General features: G+C 42.3%; 2 protein-coding genes across 7 annotated transcripts in view; one reads left to right on the top strand and one right to left on the bottom strand.

The window, feature by feature from the left end:
* Window positions 1–1,421: 1,421 nt before the first annotated feature.
* On the bottom strand, window positions 1,422–19,785 carry ATG12 (autophagy related 12). 4 transcript variants are annotated; one of them, XM_075541414.1, is made up of 4 exons: window positions 19,378–19,761; window positions 9,954–10,090; window positions 4,355–4,417; window positions 1,422–3,177 (listed from the first exon to the last, which is right to left on the bottom strand). In XM_075541414.1, exons 1-4 carry the CDS (start codon window positions 19,538–19,540, stop codon window positions 3,049–3,051), a joined length of 492 nt encoding a protein of 163 aa, XP_075397529.1. In that variant the 5' UTR covers window positions 19,541–19,761; the 3' UTR covers window positions 1,422–3,048. The 4 variants fall into 4 exon arrangements, with proteins under 4 accessions (XP_075397529.1, XP_075397531.1, XP_075397530.1 ...); XM_075541416.1 differs by having other exon boundaries at window positions 1,422–3,136; window positions 19,378–19,760; XM_075541415.1 differs by having other exon boundaries at window positions 1,422–3,714; window positions 19,378–19,754.
* Window positions 19,786–19,883: 98 nt separating this feature from the next.
* AP3S1 (adaptor related protein complex 3 subunit sigma 1) overlaps window positions 19,884–25,356 on the top strand; it is a 69,652-nt gene continuing 64,179 nt past the window's right edge. For 2 of the 3 annotated variants that reach the window (XM_075541411.1, XM_075541413.1), the window contains exon 1: window positions 19,884–20,079. In XM_075541411.1, coding sequence (XP_075397526.1) covers window positions 20,011–20,079 — 69 coding nt within the window. In that variant the 5' untranslated portion in view covers window positions 19,884–20,010. The remainder of the gene's footprint in view (window positions 20,080–25,356) is intronic. The other variant, XM_075541412.1, reaches the window with a different exon arrangement.

Consider the following 25,356-nt stretch of genomic DNA (forward strand, 5'->3'; position numbering starts at 1 on the left):
AAAAAAAAAGGTTGGTGGGTCACATCCATACAAAAGGCCTGGAACTTTACTTCTGAAGCTCACAGAAAGTAACCACACACAATGTGAGGCAGATCCTGCATATTTCCACTAATTTAATTAGGTGATATGTAAGATCTCTTTAGGGTTAAAACTTCTAGAAAATGATATATTCCAAGGATATATCAAGCCTTAATCATCTGTCTACAAACAAACAGTCTTATTATCTACCCAAACACGTGTGGAGGTCCCTTTGAAGATATACAACACCCTCATTCTGTGTATACTTTGTAAGCTGGGTCACTTTTGCTTTATAAAATAAAGCATGATTAGATTACATTGGCATCCATTTTCTCAAATATGGAAAAATTAAAACATAGCCTTGGTCTAGCCACTCCACCCTCCACAACCCAATTAACATTAAGGTGATTGGAACCAGATGTGGACAGAAATGTGCTCTAACTTCAAGTCACTCAGCAGCTTCCGTGATTGATCTAAGCTAGGAACTAAGTAAAACTCACTCATTCATTCACTGCCATTAACTAAATACTGACTCACAGTGATCCCTGGACAGAGTAGAACTGCCCCTGAGGGTTTCAGAGACTAAATCTTTATTGGAGTAGAAAGACTCGTCTTTCTTCCAAGGAGCAGCTGGTGGTTTCGAACTGCTGACCTTGTTGTTAGTAGTCCAATTTTATTATTTGGGTAAGGAATGAAAGATAATAATATAAACACAGTTTGTGTGACTTGGATATTATATAAACATGCCTAAATTGTACTGAGTAGCCACCTTTGTGCTAATAACCTTGTTTCATTTCCAAATCATACTGCTAGCACCAGTTTTACTGCCTTGGGGAGCCATGATGCACTTAACGTGTATTGAGAACACACCACCACTCTGGTGGTGATTAATTAGATGAGATTTGATGCTGCTTCCTAGGAATCGAAGCATGCAGTTATACAGTACTTTTAAAATTTAGAAGTAGGGAAAATTCACATTAAAATGATAGAAATTAAAGTACATAATAAGCCACTAACTTGTGTTTATAATTATCAAAGATATGCATTAGAGGTTATATAAGTATTATTCCATTATGTGTCTGGCAGAACGACTGCTTTGATTATAAGACATGGCACACATGTGAGCTATCATGTTAATTACACCCAGTTCTCCTAATGAGGCTATTTATTTATTTGTTTATTTTCGAGGATTTAAAAATTTAACCATCACCTATATGCAGTTGGATTTGCCCGAATGTGGTACGTTTCTATACCCTAAGAAGTTGGGGGGGGGGTGAACAAGCACACATTTAGCTTTAGGTTTAATGTATTAAATTACTTAAAAAACTGATGTTACAAATTTAAGCTCAAGGAACTTTTGATTGCCGCGGTAGTAAATCATCCAAAACCTTTAGAAGCAAACATAATACATAAATTCACATTTTATTATTCAATATGTACATGAATACATACACGCAATTCAATAAACTGTAGGTAGGCAAAGAAAACAGGTTATTTCTAGATCCAAATGGCAAGATTGCAATACATGCTTTCCCAGTGTCAAGCATTTAACACATTTAACGCTACCCAACCTTTAAATATTACCTACCGAGCAGTGCACGTCTGTAAAATTCAACTTGTCATTATTATTCTAGGGCTAATTATAATCTCTATTATTCTTTAAACAGGGATACCAACATAAGGGGATGCAAGAATTCACTCTTAAGTGGAGAATGAGAAATAACAATTTCAACATTATATAGGACATTATTTCTTAGGCTCCCCTAATGCTAAAGTATGACAGGGCGCGAATCTAAAATGCACACTGGGATCTAAGGGCCCTATGGAGCCATAGTCGTATAGTGGGTTACTCAATGGGCTGCTAACCACAAGGTCAGCAGATTGAAACTATGAGCTGATGTGTAGGAAAAGGATGAAACTTTGTACTCCTTGCTTTAAAAGTTTAGTCTCAGATACCCATCGGAGCAGTTCTACTCTGTCCTATAAGGTGGGTAGCTATAAGCTGGAATGGATTGATATTGTTTGGATGGTCTGTTCAATTTATTGGGATTTTGTCTGGTTGTTTCATTATATTTTATCGTGTTTTGGTAAAAATTTATGTAGCAAATTAGATGTCTATCGAACAAGTTCTACACATACTGCTCAGTGATATGACATGCCACCATTCTCAGTTCTGTTCTGGTTGTTCCATCAGTTTGGCTTTCCTGCCTCCATCTTCTCTTCTCTTCGTTGTTAATGCCATCAGCTGGTTTGGACACACAGTGACTCTCTATAACACAGAACAAAACACCACTCAGCCCTGCGCCCCCCACACAATTGTTTCTGTCGGGACCCATTGTTGGAGACACCTCGTAAACCCATCTGGTCGAGCCTTCCTTCTTGCTGCTGTTCCGCTTTAGCAAGCAGCAGGATGTCCTTCTCCAGGGACTGGTCTTTCCTGATGTCATGTCCAATGGAGGTGCTATGAAATGTCACCATCTTTGCCTCTAAGGAGCAGTCCAGTTGTATTTCTTCCACGTGACATCTGTTTGTTCTCTTATCTTTGATTTAGGGTAAATGCTGAGTGGTCACACATGGATCATTTTTTTAAACAAGCACGGTACTCACAAGTGATGTTATTTTCTGTTATCTGTTTATTTGAATGGGAATTTTTAAAACTTGTATTATAAGCATAACACAGAATAAAGGAGCAAGTCAAATTGCCCTTAAACAACTATCTAGTCCTATTAGTACAAAGGTACTTTGAGTCTTAGTCATAGGATGAAATACATACAAAAATATAAAACATAGGGCTATTTTTATTCTTTGAGGGCTTTCAGGCTGGAAAATACACCATGCAAAACTCAAAATATGTTGCTAAGATTACTGAGTACTTACAGTACCATCAAGAATCATGACATGGTAGAACTGAAAAGAACCCAGAGATTTATTTTTCGAGAATTTCTAAATTGTTTCTCAAGAAAAGACTTCATTTTAAACATTAGACATTCTCCACAGCATTCTTTGAACTTGCCAAAGCTGCTCTCCTGTTTATTGGAAAGAAGGGGGTTCCTTTTCCTCTCCCTCATCGTTGCCAGCAAAGAAGTGAAACGATGCTGCCCAACCTTGTCTGCTTGGTCTAGGAAAGGTATAAACGCAGCAGTTGAACACGACTTTGTTCTACAATAAGGTAACACAGTAGATAGAAATAAAAATGAGACAAGACAGCCAAACCAAATTTCTTGGAATAGATACAAACAAACAGAAACTAGAACACCAACTCTTTAGTAAATAAATTTTTTGATGGAAAACAACCCAAAACAAAAGAATGCTATTACTGCAGAAGCAAGCTGTCATTTTGAGAACTTGTAATATGGAAGCTTTATATTTAATCTCCTCTTCAGTTCCTTGGAGGCAGGTCTGGTCACTGATTGTAGCAGCAGTTGGTATACCCTACTCTTCCATGACGTGGTGCATATTAATACAAGTTTCATCGGGGCATCTACTCTGGATGATTTCTTGTGCATAAACAATTGGTCACAGTAGATACAAGCTGATAGCAGGTAATTATCCTTAAAATCTTTTGCCACAAACACCAAAGCTTTTCAGGCCCTTTTCCTTTGGGATGATTCCGTTGCAAGGTGTTTTCTTTGTGGTTCATCCCCATGCCTGGGACTTGCAGTAATGTAAGACCAGTTTACCATCACTACCAAAACACTACCAGAAAAACACAACAATAAAAACAGGACAATAATTAAATTCAACTTGTTATTCTTAGATGAAAGGCAGTAACAAGCCAAACCAATGTTCCAAAAATATTGTCGAAAAAATTCAGTTATTTCTTCTAAGAGACATTTACTGCTATCATCCATCTCTTGAAGGAAATCACATCAATAATCATAAATATTTCGTAAAGCCCGCTCTTTAATTATCTGAGGCATGGACAAGCTTACAAAATCGTTATGACTTCTCTCCATCTCCATCTGTAGTACAGATACCTCTTCTGTACTTAAACAGTGGTCCTGATGCGTACTCATTAATGATTAATACCACTACATTGTTAAGCAAAGTCATGGTTTCATGTAACCTTTTCAATCTCCTTGGAGGTAGATCTGGATTGTAGGTAAAGGACAAACCTTGAGTATATACTTCAAAGCTATCTTTTGTGATATTTTTTAATCCCCCATTCTTTATATGGTTTATTGATAATCTGCTACATTTAAGATGGTGAGAAACAGATGACGACAACTGTTGTTTCTTCCTCTATATGTAAGAACAGCATGTAATAAGCTGGGAATTAATGATCATACTATACACAGATGTGCATACTCCATTAAGGAAAAAAAAAAACAGGTACCTCATAGAGTGTTCCAACTTCTTGGTCTGGGGAAGGGGCAAAAGACTGATTCACATAAATAAACTATGAAAAAGAAAAAAAGAAGAAATTAGGGAGATTCATATTTAGTGGCACCATGATTAAGCTGTACTTCTTCTGAGCTCCAGACAACATTCCTAAACACTTGATTCTTACAAATTAATATACGAGGATGGGGAAAGAGAGCTATGTGTATATACTTATAGGTCTAGTGTTAAGGTAGTAGATGGGCATTGGACCTCAACTCAAGTACTCCCTCAATTCAAGAATACTTTGTTTTGTTAAATTGGCATTCTATGATGCTTACCTTTCCAACACAACCTCTAAAGACAAAGAGAGTGAATACGCAAATGTGAAGAAAGCAGATTGTGCCCAGCTATCAAAAGATATAGCATCTGGGGTCTTAAAGGCTTGAAGGTAAACAAGCGGCCATCTAGCTCAGAAGCAACAAAGCCCCCAAGGAAGAAGCACACCAGGCTGTGTGATCACAGGTGCCAAAGGGATCAGTTATCAGGCATCAAAGAACAAAAAATCCTATCACTGGGTGCACACACCTCCATGATATGATCGCCGAGGACAAATGGGTGCATAAGCAAATGTGGCTTAGAAAGTTGATGGTGCCCGGCTATCAAAAGAGATAATGTCTAGGTTCTTAAAGGCTTGAAGGTGAACAAGCGGCCATCTAGCTCAGAAGCAACAAAGCCCACATGGAAGAAGCACACCAGTCTGTGTGATCACGAGGTCTTGAAGGGATCAGGTATCATCAGAACAAAAAATCATATCTTTGTGAATGAGTGCGGAGTGGAGACCCAAAGCCCATTTGTAGGCCACTGGACATCTTACAGAAGGGTCTCGGGGAGGAGACGAGCCAGTCAGGGTGCGACACAGCAATGATGAAAGATACAACTTTCCTCTAGTTCATAAATGCTTCCCCTACCCCCCACCCCATTATTATGATCCCAATTCTACCTTACATACCTGGCTAGACCCAAGGATGTAAACTGGTACAGATAGGAACTGGAAACACAGAGAACCCAGGACAGATGATCCCTTAAGGACCAGTGGTGAGAGTGGTGATACCAGAAGGGTGGGCTGGAAAGGGGGAACCAATTACAAGGATCTACACGTAACCTCCCTGGGGACGTACAACAGAAAAGTGGGTGAAGGGAGGGAGACGTTGGACAGTGTAAGACATCACAAAATAATAATTTATACATTATCAAGGGTTCATGAGGAAGGGAGGAGCGGGGAGGGAGGGGAAAAATTGAGGAGCTGATGCCAGGGGTTCAGGTGGAGAGCAGATGCTTTGAGGATGAGGGCAATGACTGTACAGATGTGCTTTATACAACTGATGTATGTATGGATTGTGATGAGTTGTATGAACCCCTAATAAAACGATTAAAAAATTAATGACATCTTTATAAGAATCACATCTTCCTTCAGAAGACAGCACAAAAACAACAAAATTTTATTCCTAAGAGTGGGCCCAACTTTCTATAACTGAGAAACTTAACATTAAACAAAATCTTTCCCCCCCATTTACCCATATTAAAAATAGAATTCCTACTAAAACACTACCTACAGCCAAATTTCAGGAAATGTAATCTTTACATTTATCTTGGTTGTTTCTGACCTTTCTGGCCTCTTAGAAATCTTAAATACATTGGATTTCAGAATTTCACTTCACCTGCAGCCAAATTAACCAGAACAAAGACAAAAATGTCCAGTGCTTAGTAAAGTCTCATTTTTGAAAGAAAGGTCTATCAGAATAGTTGGCTGACAGACACCATTTAGGCCGTCAACAATAACAAGAAAAAACATAGCTGACCTTTTCCCTTAAAGCCAAGAACATGGTTAAAGATGCAGACAGCTCTACAGATAAAGATCTGGGTTTGAAAACTAATGTCAAAGAGTAACTTTTTCTCAACTTGTTTCCTGATTTGTGAGAGAGAGCAAGCAGCAATGCCTCCTGGGAGAGGCCTGACGGTGCAGTGGGTATGTATGTATGTGCTCAGTGACTGGACTCCACTTGCCAGTAACTACAGAGGACAGCTTGTTGTGACGCAGACTTATATCTTGGATGCTTTACAAGGCAGTTCTACTCTGTCCTATGGGCTATTATGACTCTGAATTTGATCGGAAAGCAGTGGGTTTTGATTTATGCCTCTTGGTGCTGCTAGGAAGAATATTGCGAGAGGAAATCTACTAAGTATGTCTCACTTATAGTATGTAATCATTCAATGAACATCAGCTATTGCTGTAATTTTAAAATAGATTAGATTGAATAGGCTTCTAACATTAAAACACTTGGAAATATTAACAAAATTCATTGTGTAATTTCGTATGAATTCCCTATTAAGATGGATGATATAAATTGTTTCCCTCTTGGCAGTTTGTAGATGTGAACAGTTTTTCCCTTCTGGATACATCTTCAAATAAGGGGAAGGGGACTCTGGGAAACAGTTTATAGTCTAATCCAGCAAAGATTCTCAGAGTGTTTACAAAAATTAACTTGATCTGTCTTAATGAGCTTATTAGAGGGGCAGACACGCGATGACATGATGGGAATAGATGTGATGGGTAAGAACAGTGCATCTAATGGGGCACGTGGCCAAGAAAGCTGGGCCATTAGTGTGGCTGAAGAAACAGGCTTGAGAAGGCTTCCTGGAAGAGATGAAGAGCCAAGACTTAAGGAATAAGCAGGATTTAACCAGACAGAGTAGTCATTAGGGAGGACTTTGTAAGAAAAGAGGACCAAGTGTGATGACACGGTTTCCAGGGTGACAAAGGTGGGAGTCTACATTTACTGAATCTCAAGGTGATTGTTTAGCAGTCAGCAAATGAGAGGGAAAAAAAAAAGGCAGTCTAGGTAGTTTAAAAAACACACAAATGTGTTTGTGTACTGTAAAACCAAATCAAACTCAGTCATTGCCAACTCTCAGCGACCCTATAGGAGTAAACACTGCCACTCCTTCTGAGGAAGGAAATGACCTTTAGTGTAATCTGTCACTTTCAGGGCATGTGCCCAGACACATGAATTTAATCATGTGAGCCAAATGCAGTCTTTGCTAAATGTTAGAACTTAGGAAAATTATTTTTGGTTTCACTGAATAATGATTTTTGCATTAAACCACTATTTCTGATGTTACTTTCTCCCCAGTGATGGCCGTTGTTCTAAAGTTCTTCTCCATGACTCCTCTGTCAGTGTGCGGATCAGTGCTGGCTTTTCAGTGTTGCTGGGATGCTGGAAGCTAGGCCACTACTATTTCAAATACTAGCACTGTCCCCAGGGCAACAGAAGGGAGCGCAGCACATCAGCTCTCCAGTCCTCCCCACTGCAGTCATATTCTAATGACCTGCTCTTGGCAACTGTTTTCAGATTGGTCTAATCTTCTTTCCAGTGAATAGCTGTAGGACACGTTCACATGTTCTTTTTCAATCCAGCTATTTGCTAGTTTTTTCCAACATGTATGCTGACATAATGAAGAACCCGGTTTATTAATGGTTTATCCCTACCAATTTCTATTTTGGAGTTTAGGGTAACTTGTCAGATCACCTAGTTGTTATATTGTTTATTGCAGTCTAGTTGATTTTTGGTGCAGAGATTTATATTGAGATATACTCAATTAATGTGACCCTTCTAGCCATAATTATGTGGTATATTATAAATCTGAACTCTATGCCTGTGGCTATAATCTCTAATAAGAAGGTAGGGAGTTAAATTGTTGTCTCTGTTGTAGGATTAGAGTGGGAAGTTATCTTTAAAGTCACAGCCTTTGTTCCCTTGGGGATATGGTCTGCTAAAAGACAAAGCCACACCTCCATCAAAGCCAGTCCTGTTGTGTGTGAAAGCCAGTTTGGATACAGAGAGAAGGCCCAGGACCACAGGAAGGGCACACTTGAGATCTCGAAGTGGTGGAGGCTGCGACCAGAGGCACAACAGAGTGTGGAATGGAGACTGGGGGCCGAACAAAAGCACCCTTTGTTTCCTTGAGGGTATATCAAAGCCACTCCTAAGTCTAAGCGTCAGCACAGAGAGAAATCCCAGCACAGTGGTTAGTAGAGCCTGCTTTAGATCTGTCTGAAGTTGCGGATGCTGCAACCAGATGCACCAAAGGCCGAAGCAAGGAGACCATGAGAGAACAGAGGAGCAACGCTGAGACGAGGAGACCAAGTAGAGCAGAGGGTTGGCTTCAGACCTACAGAGGCAGAGGCCACAAGGCTACATGGCTGAAATGCTACTACGGCTTAGAGCGGCTAGGCTACTGGATGAGAAACTGTGCTGCTGCGAAGCAACGGCCATGTCCTTACTGTTTCTGATCCTGGTCTGTGGTAAACTGTTAACTCCCTTAATTGTGAGGACTGTCTGATTCTCTGTGGCCACTCTAACAAACTCTCAAACCAACACAGATGTAGAGTGCCATGGGAGGAATGGCTGGTGCCAGAATAGGGTCAAGGATGGAGAATGGAGGTATTTCTGAATACTGACTCATGGAAATAGGGAAGTCAGAGGAGGTCAGAATCGGCCATCCCATGCTGTTCACTGCTCCTCCTTACCAACTGCTCATGCTGCATTTTTAGTAGAAATATGGTCCCTGCCCTATTTCTTTCAAGTGAGTGCATGTACTTCACACTCCTGATCTTTTCACCTCGACATGGACTATGGGCAAGGTCCTCTGTGCCTTAGATTTTAGTTATCACATGCACATGGATGACACCAAGATCTTGCCAATTTCTGACATTTCTGCTTGAATTAAATTTGATGTATGCTTACAGGTGTTTTTCCAACTTCAATCACAAATGGAGATTGTCACCTGTAACACTCAATAACCTTGACACCTTTCCCACACTTGCCTGGGAAGAACAAATAAGCAAGCAAACAAAAGAACTCCAACTTTACTGCCATCAAGCGGATACCAACTCACAGCAGCCCTGCAGCACGGGGTAAAATGCCTTTGTGAGTTTCTGAGACTCTAAGTCCTGACACGAGTAGAAAGCCCCAACTTTCTCCCTTGCTGACCGATGCTGAGCGCCAGTGTCGGTCCTCCAACAAGGAACCATCCTTTGCATTTCTTTCGGTTAATAACACAGGAACTAATGTAGGCCTTGCATAAATGCCAAGTGGCAAAAACTAAACTTGTGAAAAGTGGGAGCGCCTGTGTCACAGTAAAACCAACAGCATTCGCGTTAGCCCTTTAACTACTACTGCGGCCTCACTAAAACGCAATTAAGACGTCCGAGGCAACACATCCCTCAAATATATCGTTAGCCTCCGGGAGACTGGAAAGAAACATGAATTATTAAACAAATGAAAACCTGTCCGTACTAATATTCTATGACAGCTCTTCCTCCTGGATATTCAGGGACTTCTGTGGCAAACAAACTATAAATAGGAAAATTTTAAAAAGGTTTTTAAAGCAAATCTAAAATTAGTGTCATTCCAGGGTTTCCCAGAGTTCAAAGAAAAACAGATTCCTCCAGGAAAACACACAAAAGGACACTCAGAAATAGCATGTGGTTCCTAGAGAGTTCAGAACTATTGCACATTTTTGCAAGGACATGCTCAATATTGATCTCATACCAACTGCTCAGAGGCCACTAGTTTAAGGAACTTTTTGATGAAATCAATGAGTCCTTGGATGGTTCGGGTGCGCTCTACAGCCCACTTCTTCGTCTTCATAATCGGGGTATCTCCCACAGCCTTGAGAAGGATGTCAACTGTCAAAAGGAAAACAAGAATTACTCACAGTTAAACGGAAACATCCAACCAGAGTGAACACCGATGACCTTCCCAAACCTTAAAACATTTGTGTTTCTGATACTGGAGATAGAGTCGAGGTATAAAAATTCATCCTAATTTTTTTTTGTGATGTGTCTTTTGATTTCCCAGTTCTGTAAAAAGTCAGACTATAGGAATGATCTTTAAAATACCTTTTAATATAACAGGCAATTCCAAAGACAACATAAGTAGCAAAACACATTAAAAACAACAAAGTAAAATGACATCATAGCCTTTTCCATCTACCAAAGTGGGACAGAGTATAACAACAATGAGGATGATACTACTGGAAGCATTATTTAAATTGTTTGGAGTCTAATCATATCTAAATATTTTAAAGATATAATTTGAGTCAGTAGTTCTAGATTCTAGTCAAAGAAAATATGTGTAAAGGTTCACTTATAACAGCAGTTTAACACCTTTGGGGGGGTCAAACCACCCTTTCACAGGGGTCGCCTGATTCACAACAGTAGCAAAATTACAGTTATGAAGTAGCAAGGGAAATCAAGCATGGTTGGGGTCCCCACCACATGAGGAGCATGTATGAAAGGGCCATGGCAGGAGGAAGGGTGAGCACCGCTGCTCTAGAAGGATGTCACCTTCAGGGATGCATTTTGTTTATTGAAGACCAACTCCCCGACTGATTAAATATCCAATGAGAGAAGACTATAATCTACAACAGAAAATTATACACCATACATTATTACTTACTTAGAAGTTATACAAAGCGAAGCCAAAAAGTATTGTTACAAAATCAGACACCGTTCTAAAACCAAAAGTATCAAAATATGAGGCGACTGTTTCTTGACACATTCTCCACCTAGCTCTAGGGACTTCTGAAGGTGGTGGGCACGTTTCTCTACCCCTTCCTCAGAATTCTGTGCACGTTACACCAAGTCCAATGGCAGTTTGGTATCCTTGAGGGATACACACTGTGTTCCTTTTCAATGTTTTGGGGAGTGAAATGAAGTCAGAAGGACAACACCAGAGCTGGAGGATGGAGGTTTCCCAGTGAATGAATAAGCAGGTACATCGTCATGTTGGGAGAAAATTCTGTGCAACTTTCCTGCCCTTTTCGTACAAATCCAGTTTTCAATTTTCTTAAAACTTCTTCCCAAGAAGCCCCCAGTGATGGCCCTGTGTCCTTCAAAACTAACTATCAAGATGACCCCTTGGGAATTCCCACAAAGTCAGATCCTCCTCAGAAGCCATGGTTTTCATTAGCTTTGGCTCCCTGAATTCTACTGGTGAACCAGAGCGTGTCTCTTGTCACAATTTGCTTTGCTCCATAAAATTGTCAATAACCTTGAACTTGCTTAAAGGGCCAATGGATAGATGAACTCTTTGAGTAATGGGATCTTTGTACAATGCGTTTAGGTATCCTAAGACGAGGAAAAAGACTAGTCCATCACTGTGAGAACTGGCCACAGCATTCATTGGTTAGAGCATGTTAGAGCATGCTTTTCAGGGGGGGGGGGAGCGGTGGCTAAGTAAAATGGCACACATATGAACTAGAACCCTATTTGCAAGACTTTTTGACTTACCCAAATACAATAAATAGTACAATGCATACATTCTAAACAATCCAGGTTCAAATCATAACTTGCACATATATATGTAACTATATAAACTTCTTAATCTCTGAGCCCCAGTGCCCCCACATTTAAAGTAAGGACAACAGCACCTACCTCATAGTGTTGTGAGGAACATACATAGGATCTAACACAAGTAGAGCGGTTCAAAGAGCAAATAACATATAGTGTACATTATTGAAATTATTATGAAACAATCATTAGAAAGCATGTTATAGAAGCATATTTCACAGCATGATAAAGTGACCAAAATACTATAAATGAGACAATATAATCTAAATGTCAATTTAAAAACACAGAACTACATATTCACATAAATATGAAAGGGTAAGAACCAAATACCATCTCTCAATAATGGCAAATCAGGCAATTATTATTTTACCTTACTCATGCTTTATATAACTACTAAATTTTCTACAACACTATTAAATAAGTGAAAACAATAAAACTTATAAAAATAAAACATAACCAGGGGGCTAAAACAGTTTCAGAGCAGCTGTACAGTTTCGGAGAGCCAACATGCAGAGATGCAAACCCAAACACTATGCATCTCTTTCTTTAAAGACGTTACTTTGCTTGGAGGGAAAAAAAAGATTCATACATGGGACAAAATTAAAATAGTAAGACTGAAAGCAAAATAGCGCAATACTGCCCCCTAAAGTTACCTCTGTTTTCTTCCGCTATGTGAAAGCATAGAGCTACTATGAAATTTTTTGTAAGCTGAAACTGTTTGTTTTAAAAAAAAAAAATCATTTTATTAAGGGCTCAAACAACTCTTATTACAATCCATACATACATCAATCGTGTAAAGCACATTTGTGAAACAATGTTTAAAGGAAACCAATTATTATATGGAAAACACTTTGACCATTCAGACCCCAAAATAACCTGTCAAATCATACTAAATATCACATACACCCCTTTTGTTCACAGAGTTCAAAGCTATGGCCGCATGTTGCTCAGATGCTGAATTCCCAGGTAAGTTCTCACTGTATACTAGTTTTACTTCTTCCCTTTTTCTTGAAAGCGCAAATGATGTCCAGATTTCTTTCAGTTAGGGAAAACAAGTACTTATGCAGGTCTTGCATAAGAACAAAGTGATGCAGTGGACACTCTTGAAAAGTGCGGGAGAGCTGTACACCTTTCTTCCACTTTCTGTGTGGAGTGATAACTCAGTATGGCTCTAACTCCCACCAAAGGATTGGGCGGGTCTGTGTAACACTAACAGAGGGGATTGGCCAATTTTCCTAAAGGGCTAAAAGGATGAGCCACATCTGCATCAGTGGCAGCATGAGGAGAAACCCCGAGGGCTTGGGAGGAGCACAATTAAGATCCTTGTCTAAAGAGGCGGCGGCCACTGAGATGGGCTGCTTCACAGACTGGCCCAGGAACTCAGGAGCAGCGCCTGGGGCACTTAACCTGGTAGAATCCTCCTGCAGCATTCTTCTGGTCTGTTGTCTACAACTTGCCATTCATTGCTATATGTAAGCCGTAGAGAAGAAACCAAGTATGAGTACTTTATGGATAACTATAATGAGGGGTAGGGTGGGGGAGGAAGTGCTCACCGAACAGCCATCTTGTGAGGTACCCCCACGGCGAGCCTCTAATAAATTTAGTTCATGTGTCCTTCTATAGCAGCGGTTCTCAACCTGTGGGTCGCGACTCCTTTGGGGATGAGGGGGGTGTCAAACGACCCTTTCAAAGGGGTCGCCTGATTTATAACAGCAAAATTACAGTTATGAAGTAGCAAGGAAAATAATTTTATGGTTGGGGGACATGAGGAACTGTATAAAGAAAGGGTCGTGGCATTCAGAAGGTTGAGAACAACTGATTCTATAGAGTGCTATGAGTTGGCAACAACTTGATGGCACGGAGTTTGTGTGTCCTGTTTGACTAGTGACCAGCCCCATGGCAAGGAGCCAACATTTGGAGGTAACACATCGATTCAAGTCTACTCCTGGAATGAAGTCATTGAGTACAGTTCTGTCTTCCTTCTGAAGAACTACCTCAAAATATCCCTGCTCTACTTATACTGTGACTCAAACTCCAAACCACACTTACTGCCAACTCACAGTGACATGCTAGGCAGGGCAGAAATGTTCCTGTGAGTTTCTGGGGGTTTTGAACTGCTGACCTTGTGGTTAGCAGCCTAATGCATAACCACTATGCCACCAAGACCCTTATATTGTGACTCAAACTGAATGCCATCAAATCAATCCTGACTCATAGTGACCCTATAGGACAGTTTAGAACTGCCCTGTGGATTTCTGTGACTGGACGTCTTCAAACTAACTACACAGATGATGGCTTCAAACTGCTGACCTTGTGATAAGCAGCCCACTGCATAACCATGAAATTACTAGGGCTCCCTCCTTGGGACTAGGAAAGAACAGAATTGGAGATTACTGAAGTTTGTTTTTTGTTTTTTTGCTAACTTCACTTACAGTTCTTAAATATGACAAAAACAAGACAATGACAATTCACCTGGATGAATGATACCTTTGGGACGTGGCCATAATGGTGTCTGAGGATTAACAGAGTCACCAGGGCAGGATGTCAAACTGGTGGCCCGCAGTCCGTATGCAGCCCCCAAGGTAATTTTTTGGGCCCACGATGCTCTGAAATAAGATGTAATGCGGGAATTGTATGTACGGTATTGCCTCGATCTCCCCTAAGCACTATTTTCTTCATAACAACTTTTTCTACTTTCATTTTATTTTAGAGCATTGTGGGCCACAAAAAAATTACCTTGGGGGCCGCATGCGACCCGCCAGTTTGACACCCCTGATATAGAGAATGGGAGTACAAGGGAAGCTATCACAAAGCATGACTGACATCAGGTACACACATCACAGGTGAGATAACAAAAATGTAGGACACATACACTATACTAGACAGATCTTTCAAGATTGGTTGAGGGCCCTCTGATCAAATCAGTCAGGATATGACTATTACGGGGGACACTAGATCCACAAATTCTAGCAAGGACACACTCGGACAAGTCCCTGTGGGCTAGACTGCCCCTCCCTGGCCAAAGAGAGTGGCAATAATCCACTTTCTAAATATACCATATATATGCAAGTATAAGCCGACCCGAATATCAGCCGAGGCAACTAATTTTACCACAAAAACTCCATTAAAAATGTGCTGGAAAACTCGGCTTATACACGAGTACATACAGGGCCCTGCTTGAGGGCAAGAGCATTCACACTGCCAGCTAATGACCATAAAAAAAGTCAATGGACGGTGAATTTTGGCAGAGACTCAAAAATGGGTTTTGGTGGGGTGCAAAGTAATGAATATATAATCCTGAAAATACACTTCTGAAAGGGCTAAAATTGATGGCAATGAGGGCGTATAATGCCTGGTGGGGTTTGATAAAGCGCAATTTATCCAAGAAGAATTACTGAGAGTTGAATGGAGGGTGAGTATGCTAGTGGGACAGGAGGAAGGTGAAAGGAAATAGAGGAAATAGGAGGCAAAGCTATTTATAGAGGTATAGCTATAGGTATCTCTATATGTAAATATATTCATTTATAATGAAAGGGATGGAGAAAATAAACATATATTTACATGTTAAGTATTAAGATAGCAGATGGACTTTGGGCCTCTACTCAAGGCCTCCTTCAACATAAGAACACTGTTCTAATAACCTGGCACTCTTTGGTACTCACCCTCCCAACACAAGACAAAATGGGTGCATAAGCAAATGTGGTGAACAAAGTAGAATGGTGCCTGGCTATCAAAAGATATAGCACTTGGGGTCTTAAAGGCTTGAAGTTAAACAAGTGGTCATCTAGCAGAGAAGCAACAAAGCCCACACGAAGGAAGCACACCAGCCTGTGTGATGATAAAGTGTCGCTGGGATCAGGTTTTAAAAGATCCAAAACAATTATATCCATGTGAAAGAGTGGAATGGAAACCCAAAGCTCATCTGTAGACAACTGGATATCCCCCCACACAGAAGGGTTACAACAAGTAAGCCTGGGAGGAGGAAAGTCAAGGGAGATGGAGGAAAGAGCTAGGAGTCAAAGGGCATTCATGGAGGTCTAGACAAAGACATGTACATGCAAATATATATAGGAGGATGGGGAAATAGATCTATGTGTCTATATTTATAGGTCAAGTATTAAGGTGGCGGAAGGACCTTGGGCCTCTACTCAAACATTCCCTCAATGCATGAATACCTTCTTTTATTAAATTGGAACTCTATGATGCTCACTCTCCCAACACAACGGCTGGAGCCAAAGTGGGTGAACAAGTAAATGTGGTGAAGAAAGCTGATGGTGCCCGGCTATCAAAAGAGATAGTGGCTGGGGTCTTAAAGGCTTGAAGATAAACAAGCGGCCATCTAGTTCAGAAGCAACAAAGTCCACATGGAAGAACACACCAGCCTGTGTGATCGAGTGGTCCCAAAGGGATCAGTTACCAGGCATCAAAGAACAAAAAATCATATCATTGATTACACACCTCCATGATAGGATCGCTGAAGACAAATGGGTGCATAAGCAATTGTGGTGAAGAAAGCTGATGGTGCCCGACTATCAAAAGAGATAGTGACTGGGGTCTTAAAGGCTTGAAGGTGAACAAGCGGCCATCTAGCTCAGAAGCAAATAAGCCCACATGGAAGAAGCACACCGGCCAGTGCGATCACGAGGTGCCAAGGGACCAGGTATAAGGCATCATGCAAAAAAAAGATATGTGTGTATGTATGTGTATATATGTGTATATGTATATATGTATATATATAACATATTAAATGAAGGGGGAAGTGCAGAGTGGAGACCCAAGGCGCAAGTGTCGGCCACTGGAGATCCCCTCATAGAAGGGTTTAGGAGAGGAGATGGGTTAATTAGGGTGTGATGTAGTACCGATGAGGAACACAGCTTTCCCCCAGATCCTGGATGCTTCCTCCCCCCAACTACCATGATCCGAATTCTACCTTGCAGGGCTGGATAGGACAGAGGCTGTACACTGGTACATATGAGGGCTGGAGGTACAGGGAATCCAGGGTGGATGATACCTTCAGGACCAAGGGTGTGAGGGGCGATGCTGGGAGAGTGGAGGGTGAGTGGGTTGGAAAGGGGGAAATGATTACAAGGATCCACATGTGACCTCTTCCCTGGGAGAGGGACAGCAGAGAAGGGGGGAAGGGAGACTCCGGATAGGGCAAGATATGACAAAATAACGATGTATAAATTACCAAGGGCACATGAGGGAGGGGGGGAAAGGGGAGGGAGGGAAAAAAAAAAAAAGAGGACCTGATGCAAGGGGCTTAAGTGGAGAGCAAATGCCTTGAGAATGATTGGGGGAGGGAATGTATGGATGTGCTTTATACAATTGATGTATGTATATGTATGGATGGTGATAAGAGTTGTATGAGTCCCTAATAAAATATAAAAAAAGAAAAGAGGAGAAAAAATGATTAGGGCAAAGACTGTACAGATGTGCTTTATACAATTGATGTATGTATATGTATGAATTGTGATAAGAATTGTATGAGCCCCAATAAATTGCTTAAAAAAAAAAAAAGAAGTAAGCCTGGTGCAGTATAGCACCAATGAAGCATCATTCCTTTAGTTTCTGAATGCTTCCCCCAACACTACCAAGACACAGGTCTACCTTACATATCAGCTAAACTGGAGTACACACATTGGTACAGACAAGAGCTCTCCACACATGGAATTCAGGACATATAAAACCCTCAGGAACAGTAGTTGGAGTAGGGATATCATGAGGGTTCGGGGATGGTGGAGGGGGGAAAAGATGAACCCATCACAGGTTGGATATACAGTTCCCATCACCCCCCACACCCCTGGGCTGAATAACAGAAACGTGGGTGAATGGAGACAATGCACAGTTGTAAGATACATCATCATCATCACCACATATAATTGTTAAAGGATTCACAAGAGTGGGAAAGGGCGGGGAAAAACGAGGAGCTGATACCAAGAGCTCAAGTAGAAAGAAAATGTTTTGGAACTTGGGGAAGCCGTGTAGGAACTATTAATGGCAACATTTGTGTGCTTAATACAACTAATTGATGGATTGATGAAAGATTTGTAAGAGCCCCTCAATAAAATGATTAAGAAAAAAAAAGGATTTGTGGCTTTATAGGAGACTTCAGCAAACCCAGTGCACAGAATTTAAACTCTAATACATCTCCCTTCTTTGCTTCTTCAATTCCTTGCCTTGGAAAATCACCGGGGCAGTTCTCACCTGCCCGACAGAATCACTGTGAGTGGGAATCAAGTCGGTGGCAGTGAGTCTGAAATTTTGGGGACCAATAAGTAAAAAAAAAAAAATCAGAAAATTCAAAATATATTACAACTTGTGCAACTGAGGGAGAGCAAAATGGAATTAATCTAGAGGGAAAATTGTAGCTATAGCCTTTAATTTCTTTAAATCTAACGGAATTTGCTTGTAGTTCTCAATCCTGGCTACATTTACAGGAACATTTACAAGAACGTTGTGTCCACATCAACTGGAAGTTGTGTCCAGCATCCCTAGAAGTGGTGATGTCTTGACAGTGACAGTTTCAGAAGATCCTCAAAGGGCCCTAATTAGCAGCCAAAGTAAATTAAAGCAAAAACTCAGTGTTTCAAGAATCCCTTTCTTTTCCAAATTAAACCGAAGGTGTCACCTATGAAATACTTAAGTTTCTTTCACCAGGCAGGTTAAAAAAAACATTATAATCTCTAAGTAGTAGTGTGGCAAAGCAAACCCATGGCTCTTGAGTGCGTTCCTGGACTATGGGCTCTATTAAATCGGTTTAACCAAGGGGGCTGTGTGTGTGTGTACGCGCGCGCGCCAAATGTGCTGCATCACCACGAATCCGAATGGACTTTGTGGGAATTAGCAGCAATGTACCCCAAAGGCAGGGAGACGCGGCAGAAAACAGGCCGTAACTACATTTAAGGACTGTGGTCAGACAAAATTTAGATGGTCAAGGTCTTCCTACCTCAGATGTTTGTTTGCTGCTTTTCTCACAGGCAATCTTACCAATTTTTCAAAAACAATAATGGTGGAGAACGCATCGTTCAAACAAGTAAGTCATAGAGACTTGAAAATGTTAGGAATTAACTCTAAAAACGAGCAGGGCCCGTGCGTTTAGTTTTTCCTTGGCATTCTTCATATTGGGTAGCATTCCAAGCTTTGGGTTTAGTAATCTTACAGCAACAGAAAGAAAACACAATGGAAAGATGTAGATTTCCATCCACACTGGGTCACTGACCATCCCTGTAGCCCTAAATCATTATTCAAATACTTAAGACACATCACTTCTCGGCCTTTTGGCTAAGATCAAATGTAGTACCAAATACACTTTCTCTCTACCAAATCAAAACCCACTGCCATTGCGTTGATTCCGAATCATAGCGACCTGATAACAGGCAGAATAGATGGTTACCGGGACAGAAAGAAAACCTGCAGTGTACGCCGTGGACTTGAACTGCTGGCCTTCTTGCTGGTTCGCAGCCTAACGCGTAACCCGCTACGCCGCCAGAGTCCCTCTCCTCCCTCGGAAAGCAAATCTGGGACGGACCCTCGCCGAAATTTACTTCACTGGCCGCCACATCCAGTCGGATGCAAACTAAACCTCCCATTCTGCCCAGAAGCTCTAGCTCAAAATTTACTTTTTTTCTTGGTGTCTCCGGCAGGTTCCTCTGTCCCCGGGGAGACTGCAGCGGAAGAAGGGGGTTCAGGGGTGACGGTGTCTGGGGAGACCTCCGTAAGTCCTTCGCCGCCAGCAGCAGCGGGGACTGGGAGCTGCAGGACCGACTCCGGCTCCTCTGCCATCTTGCTCCGGGAGAGGCGACGGCGGAAGTGGCCGCTGAACACGTGCAGTGGGCGGGCTTTACGCGGGGCGGGGGGGCGCGTCACGAAGGAGGTGCCGGGAGCAAGCGTACAACCGGACTCAACAGCGGAAGGTGGACTTCTGAGGTAGGCCTCTAGGGAGAGCCTGTCGCAGACGTCGGAGTGCTAAGAACGCAGGGCTAGCGTCCCCTGCAGCTCGAGCTTCCGGAGAGGGGAGGTCCTCACGCACGCCCTGACGCACCGCCGTCGGCGCAGGCGCTCCTTCCGCTTCCCTCCGCGCTCGCCCCGCCCCCCGCCCCGGCCCCGCCCATCGGCTCGGGAGCGCGCGAGAGCGCGAGCGCGCGCGGGAGGGGGCGGGTGGGGAAGGAACCCCGGCAGGATCCCGAGGCTAGGCTCGCGCGCCCGCCCCCGCCCTGGCCCCCTAGCGCCCACCCGGGCGGCCCGGCCCAGCCATGATCAAGGCTATCCTCATCTTCAACAACCACGGCAAGCCCCGGCTCTCCAAGTTCTACCAGCCCTACGTGAGTAGCCAGCCGCCGCCGAGGGCAGTGAGGGGGAGGCGGTCGTTGGCGGCGGGCTGCGCCCAGCGGCTGTCCTCCGGGCGACCCCCTCGGGCGCTCTGCGGGCCTCCGCGCGCCCGGGCTGTCAGCCTGCCGGCGGGTGTGCGGACGCCCACCTCCGCCTGGAGGTCCCTTCTCCGACGTGGCGCTGCCCAGGCGGCTGCCCCACCCGTCTGTGGGCAGGGTGGTGACCGGCCGAGCGGGCGAGGCCCTCGCGACTTCCCGGCGCCTGGCCCTCGCGCCCCCGCCCGCAGCCCCCCGGCGCCCCGACCCGTCCCGAGAACCAGCCCTGCGCCGCTGCCCGCGGCTTCGCTTAGCCTCCGGGGCCGGCCGCGCGGAGCTGGCTCTTCCGATTGCTCCATCTCCCCCTGACTCCCAAACAGCCTTTCCCGTTGGACTGCTGGGCTTCTGTTTTCCCGGTAATCCTCTGGAAGCGCAGGAACTTGGGCTTCCGGCAGCGTTTCGGTCCTGTGCCCAGTCCATCCTGTTTCCTTATTAAACGACCCGCTGCCCAGGAATGGCTGTCGGGCACCACCTGATTAAAGAAAAAGATAAGCGTGAGCCCCGTAGTTTTATACGACTTCCCACCCCTGAACCGCCGGTGACATTTGCGGTTTTCAGATTAGAAGTGAGTCTGTAACCCCAAAGTTCTTACTGTCGCTGCTGATGTGGCATTTTTCTTTCAGATGGAATTTGCCCTAACAAAGAGTTTATTCTTTTACGTTCGGGGATTAGTAATATTCATAAAACTTCTCTTTGTGTCACTAGCGTTGAGACATGCAGGAGGCTTTCAAATAGTAAGGATAAGTCGTTTATTAATGATGGAGCGAGGATCCTAGATGTACACAGCTAGCTGAAGGCTAAATTCACCAGATAGCAAAACACAATAGGATAGGATTATCATAAAGAGGTAACGATTGTGTTTTATTGAGGCTTTTTGCTTATAACTAGAAGTGAACTTTCCATTAAATCTTGACATTGTGCCAAGCTAACACTTTATGCAGTCAAGTCCCAGATGGGACTCATTGCTGCCAGTAGAAATGAAATGTGGAAGTGTCATCAGTCTGCCTGCACTGATGCCATCTGTGTAGGTGCTAGCTGAAGTGAGAAATCTGGAGCTTCTTATTTCCTTAAGTAGCGTTGTTAGAGGTAAAATGATCGTTTCTGCTCCTCCTCTCTCGTTGTAATTTAGTATAAGTGCCAGCGTTCCGTGCGGAACCCTTGAATGGCACAAAATCACTTGGCCACTAGCCTACAGGTTGGTGGTTGTAACTCACCCAGTGGTGCCTCATGTGAAAGGCCTGGCAACTGCTTTCAAAAGGTCACAGCCCAGAGGGGTGGATCTACCCCATCTTACAGGGGCAATATATGTATACATGTTTCCATAAAGGACTCAGGAGACATTTCCTTGTTCTATGTTGTAATATACTATTATATAAACAAAGTGTCTTTATCCATTAAATAAGGAAAAAAGAAAACCATAGATTATGATTGGTTTATAAATGAATTATAGCATATCCTTTAGTAAACTAATTAGGTGCACACATTCTTCCTTTAGGTAAATTATATAAATTATCTGTGGAACTTTCAAAAACTGTAAAGTAGGCGAGTTGTCTCAATTTTGTTATAAACTGCTGAGTCTTATACACTAGTAGGCTATTGTTTGACAACAAATTGCAAACCCTAGAAGAAGCTGTAAGGTTGTTTTTCCTTGTTTTAAAATTTGTTAACAGAAAAAGTTAAACAACATACAAATATTGAAAGTATATATATATTTTTCTCTTTTATAAAACATTATTTGAAAAATGTATTTATCTTTTTTTTTCTTTTTTAAATGGCAGTTTAAGGTACTGTGGAGGATGGGATAGTTAAATTTATCTCTGTGATTAAGATTTAATTATCAACAGCCCACAATGTTAAGCTGTGGACCCAGGTGATTTGAGCTTTTTTGTTAAAATACTTGGAAATGATTTGGCTTCCTTCGATATTGGTTAAGATGTTCTCGGCTGCATAATTTGTGTTTTATGTAGCCTGACTCAGATTTGCTTAAACAATTCAATAACTATCTTAAAGTACATCATTGGAAGTGCTGAGAAGTAGATAGATTCCACAAATTATTTGTTTTAATAATTCAGTAATTTCATCTTTCTCTTTCTCTGCCCTACTCACCACAAAGTTGATATCCTAAGGCTACACTCCTGCTCCCCACCCCCACCACCCAAACAAGCACATACCATTACAGATTACAATTCAGGTTCAGGAAAGCTCAAAACACAGTTCTTTGCTCAGGATACCCCCTTCTCACTCGTGCCTGCAGGCATATCTTTCTCTGGCTCTCAGTGCCTCAGCCTGAAATCCACGTGCTCCAAATGTTAGCACCCCACTTTGCCAGGAAGTCTCCCCAGAAGGTCTTCAGCTTTCTTGGTCTGTGTGGTGGGAATCCCAGTGCACCTTCTCCTGCCAGTCTCCTTGTGCTGCTGCCTCTGCTGATACCGTTTCGCTGTCACTTCTTGTCTTGTCTCCCCTCGTGCACTGTATTTATTATGTAGCTGTTTCCTGAGTCTAGGAGGTTCTCAGTTCAGGGACTTTGGGTTCAAAAGACAAAGTGTGCTTTGCTCTGTTTCCTTGGTGGTAATTAGGCCCCTGCAGGGGAGTAAGTTATTTAATGCAGTTCTTCTAGGGCCTAGGCAAAGTTTCTAACTCCCACCTTTTCTAACTCCCTTTTCTTGCAAGTGTCTGGTAATTAGGTGACCCTGTAAGTCAGTGGTTCTCAATCTTCTAATGCCGCGACCCTTTAATACAGTTCCTCATGTGGTGACCCCGCCCCTCAAAACATAAAATTATTTTCATTGCTACTTCATAACTCTAATTTTGCTACTGTTCTGAATTGGGTGACCCCTGTGAAAGAGCCGTTGGACCCCCAAAGGGGTCTTGACCCACAAGTTGAGAACCACGATTATAAGTCATTTGATATCCACAGCTGCTTCCATGTGTATTAATTGTGGATCCAACCAAGGCAAAATCCTTGACAACTTCAATCTTTGTTTATCGTGATGTCACCTATTGGGAGGATTTTGGTCTTCTTTACATTGCACAGTAATCCTTACTGAAGGCTGTCTGTCATCTTTGATCTTCATCAGCGAGTGCTTCCCCCGCTTTTGTTGGAAAGCGGGAGTTGCTTCTTATCGTCACCATTTGGAATCATCCTTGTCGTTGTGATTTATGATAATCCCTGGTGGTTCTGAGCTGTAGATCACCTAGAGGGGCCAATCTCCTTTCCACCCCCTTGTTACATAAAACCCAAGGGATTGGGATAAATTACGGATCTTCCCCAGCTTGTTTGACTTTTCAGACCCTTGACAAACCCTCTGGACTGCATTGTAGATCAAAGGCATTCTTTATTGAAGGGTCAGCAAACTCTCAGGTTAGTGCAATGTAAGTGGAATTAAAATCTCCAGAGGAGATGCTTCTAGATTTCGGCTTTTGCTAGGCCTTACTGGATACTATCATATCTGTCTCTGTTGTTGCACACTCTTCTCTCTGCTTATATTTCTTGAACAAATGTTGTTGTTTGTGTGGCCCAGGTGCTGACAATATAGTGGTGAATAAGACAGGCATCATCTCTACATTGTGAGTTTGTCTAGTGATGGAAGGTAAACAATAAACAAATCATTAAGGTTTGTATTTAGCGTTTGAAGAACAAGAAACGTGTTAAACAGATGAAGAATGATGCGGGAGAGGCTGTATTAGAACTGTCAGGGAGACCTTTTAGGATGTAACAATGGAGAACTGTGTGAGGACTACAGGGGCAAGAATGTTTTAGGTAGAAAGGGTGGAATCTCTCAAATGAGACTCAGCTTCATAAACTAAGGAATAACAATAAGGCATCTGAGTGATCACAGGCAGAAGATGAGGTCGGAGAGAGACACCTGCCTCCATGCAGCCCCTTCATGTCTTGGGGTCTGGTGATGCCATCCTCCACATACTCCTCACAGGAAGAAATATTTCTTCTTGAATTTTATTTCCATGTTTTGTAAAGTTGAACCATGCCTCTGGCTTCTGCAATTATACTCTCCTTTGCTCTGTTATTTTCTTCCATGCCCCGAGAAGATAAGCATTTATTTTCCCCAGATGTCACACCGACTTAATTATACGTGAAGCCCTCTAGACTTACCTCCATTATTGTTTTGAGAAGCATTTACATCTTTCTTGCCTTGCTGGAATCCTGTTGCAATTATAAGAATCACAAGCTGTCAATCTTTGTTCTCTTTGTTTCCCCAAAGGAAAAGGTTCTTTTTCAATGTGCCAGACCTATTGAATTATTTTGATTCCTCTCTGCTATCTAGTTAAGTGGAGGAGATAGTGCATGCAGCACAGGGATACCCTTCTATTCTCTGTCATTAGTGTATCTTAGAAACATTTCAATGGCTACTTAATAATTCATGTATACACCTCAACCAAGCCTGGTGCCATGGAGTTGACGCAGACTCATGGCAACAACAGAGTGTAGCTGCTCTGTAAGGTTACCAAGGCGGAGTCTTTACCGAAGCTGACTGCCATGCGGTTCCACTGCAGAGCCACTGGTGGGTTTGAGCCCGCCGTTTAGCTGGTAGGCAAGCACTTAACCACCTCCAGGTTTCCTTATTCATTGTGCTCTGTGCCATATTTAACCAGTCTTCTGTGAACTATTATTTTGAGTAAAGTTTTTGAGGGGGGTGTGGAAGTGGAATTTTTAAAATCTAAAACATTCGATTTAAAAATACTTGTAAAACTTATAATACTCAGTATTTTTTAGCTGATAGGAGCCTTGGAATACATATTGGGCTGCTTGCTACTACAAGGTCAGCAGTTTGAACCCACCAGCCACTTGGCAGGAAGAAGATGAGGCTTTTTGTCTTTTGAAAGATTTACAGCTTCAGAAACCCCAGGGATTCCTACGGTTTCCTTTTCTGAACATTTCATATCAATGGAATCATGCAATTATGGCCTCCTGTGACTGAGTGACTTGATTTAACATAATGATTTCAAGTTCGTCTGTATTTTTATTATCTAGATAATGCCACATTTTGTTTATTCATCAGTGGATGGACATTTGGGTGATTTCCGTTTTTTGGTTACTATGAATAATGCTTCTGGGAATACTCATGTACATATTTTCATTTCTTTTTTTTTAAAACTATTAGGGGCTCATACAACTCTTATCACAGTTCATACATATACATACATCAATTGTATAAA

The sequence above is a fragment of the Tenrec ecaudatus genome, chromosome 2 (assembly GCF_050624435.1).
Source record: "Tenrec ecaudatus isolate mTenEca1 chromosome 2, mTenEca1.hap1, whole genome shotgun sequence".
Taxonomy (NCBI): Eukaryota; Metazoa; Chordata; class Mammalia; order Afrosoricida; family Tenrecidae; genus Tenrec; species Tenrec ecaudatus.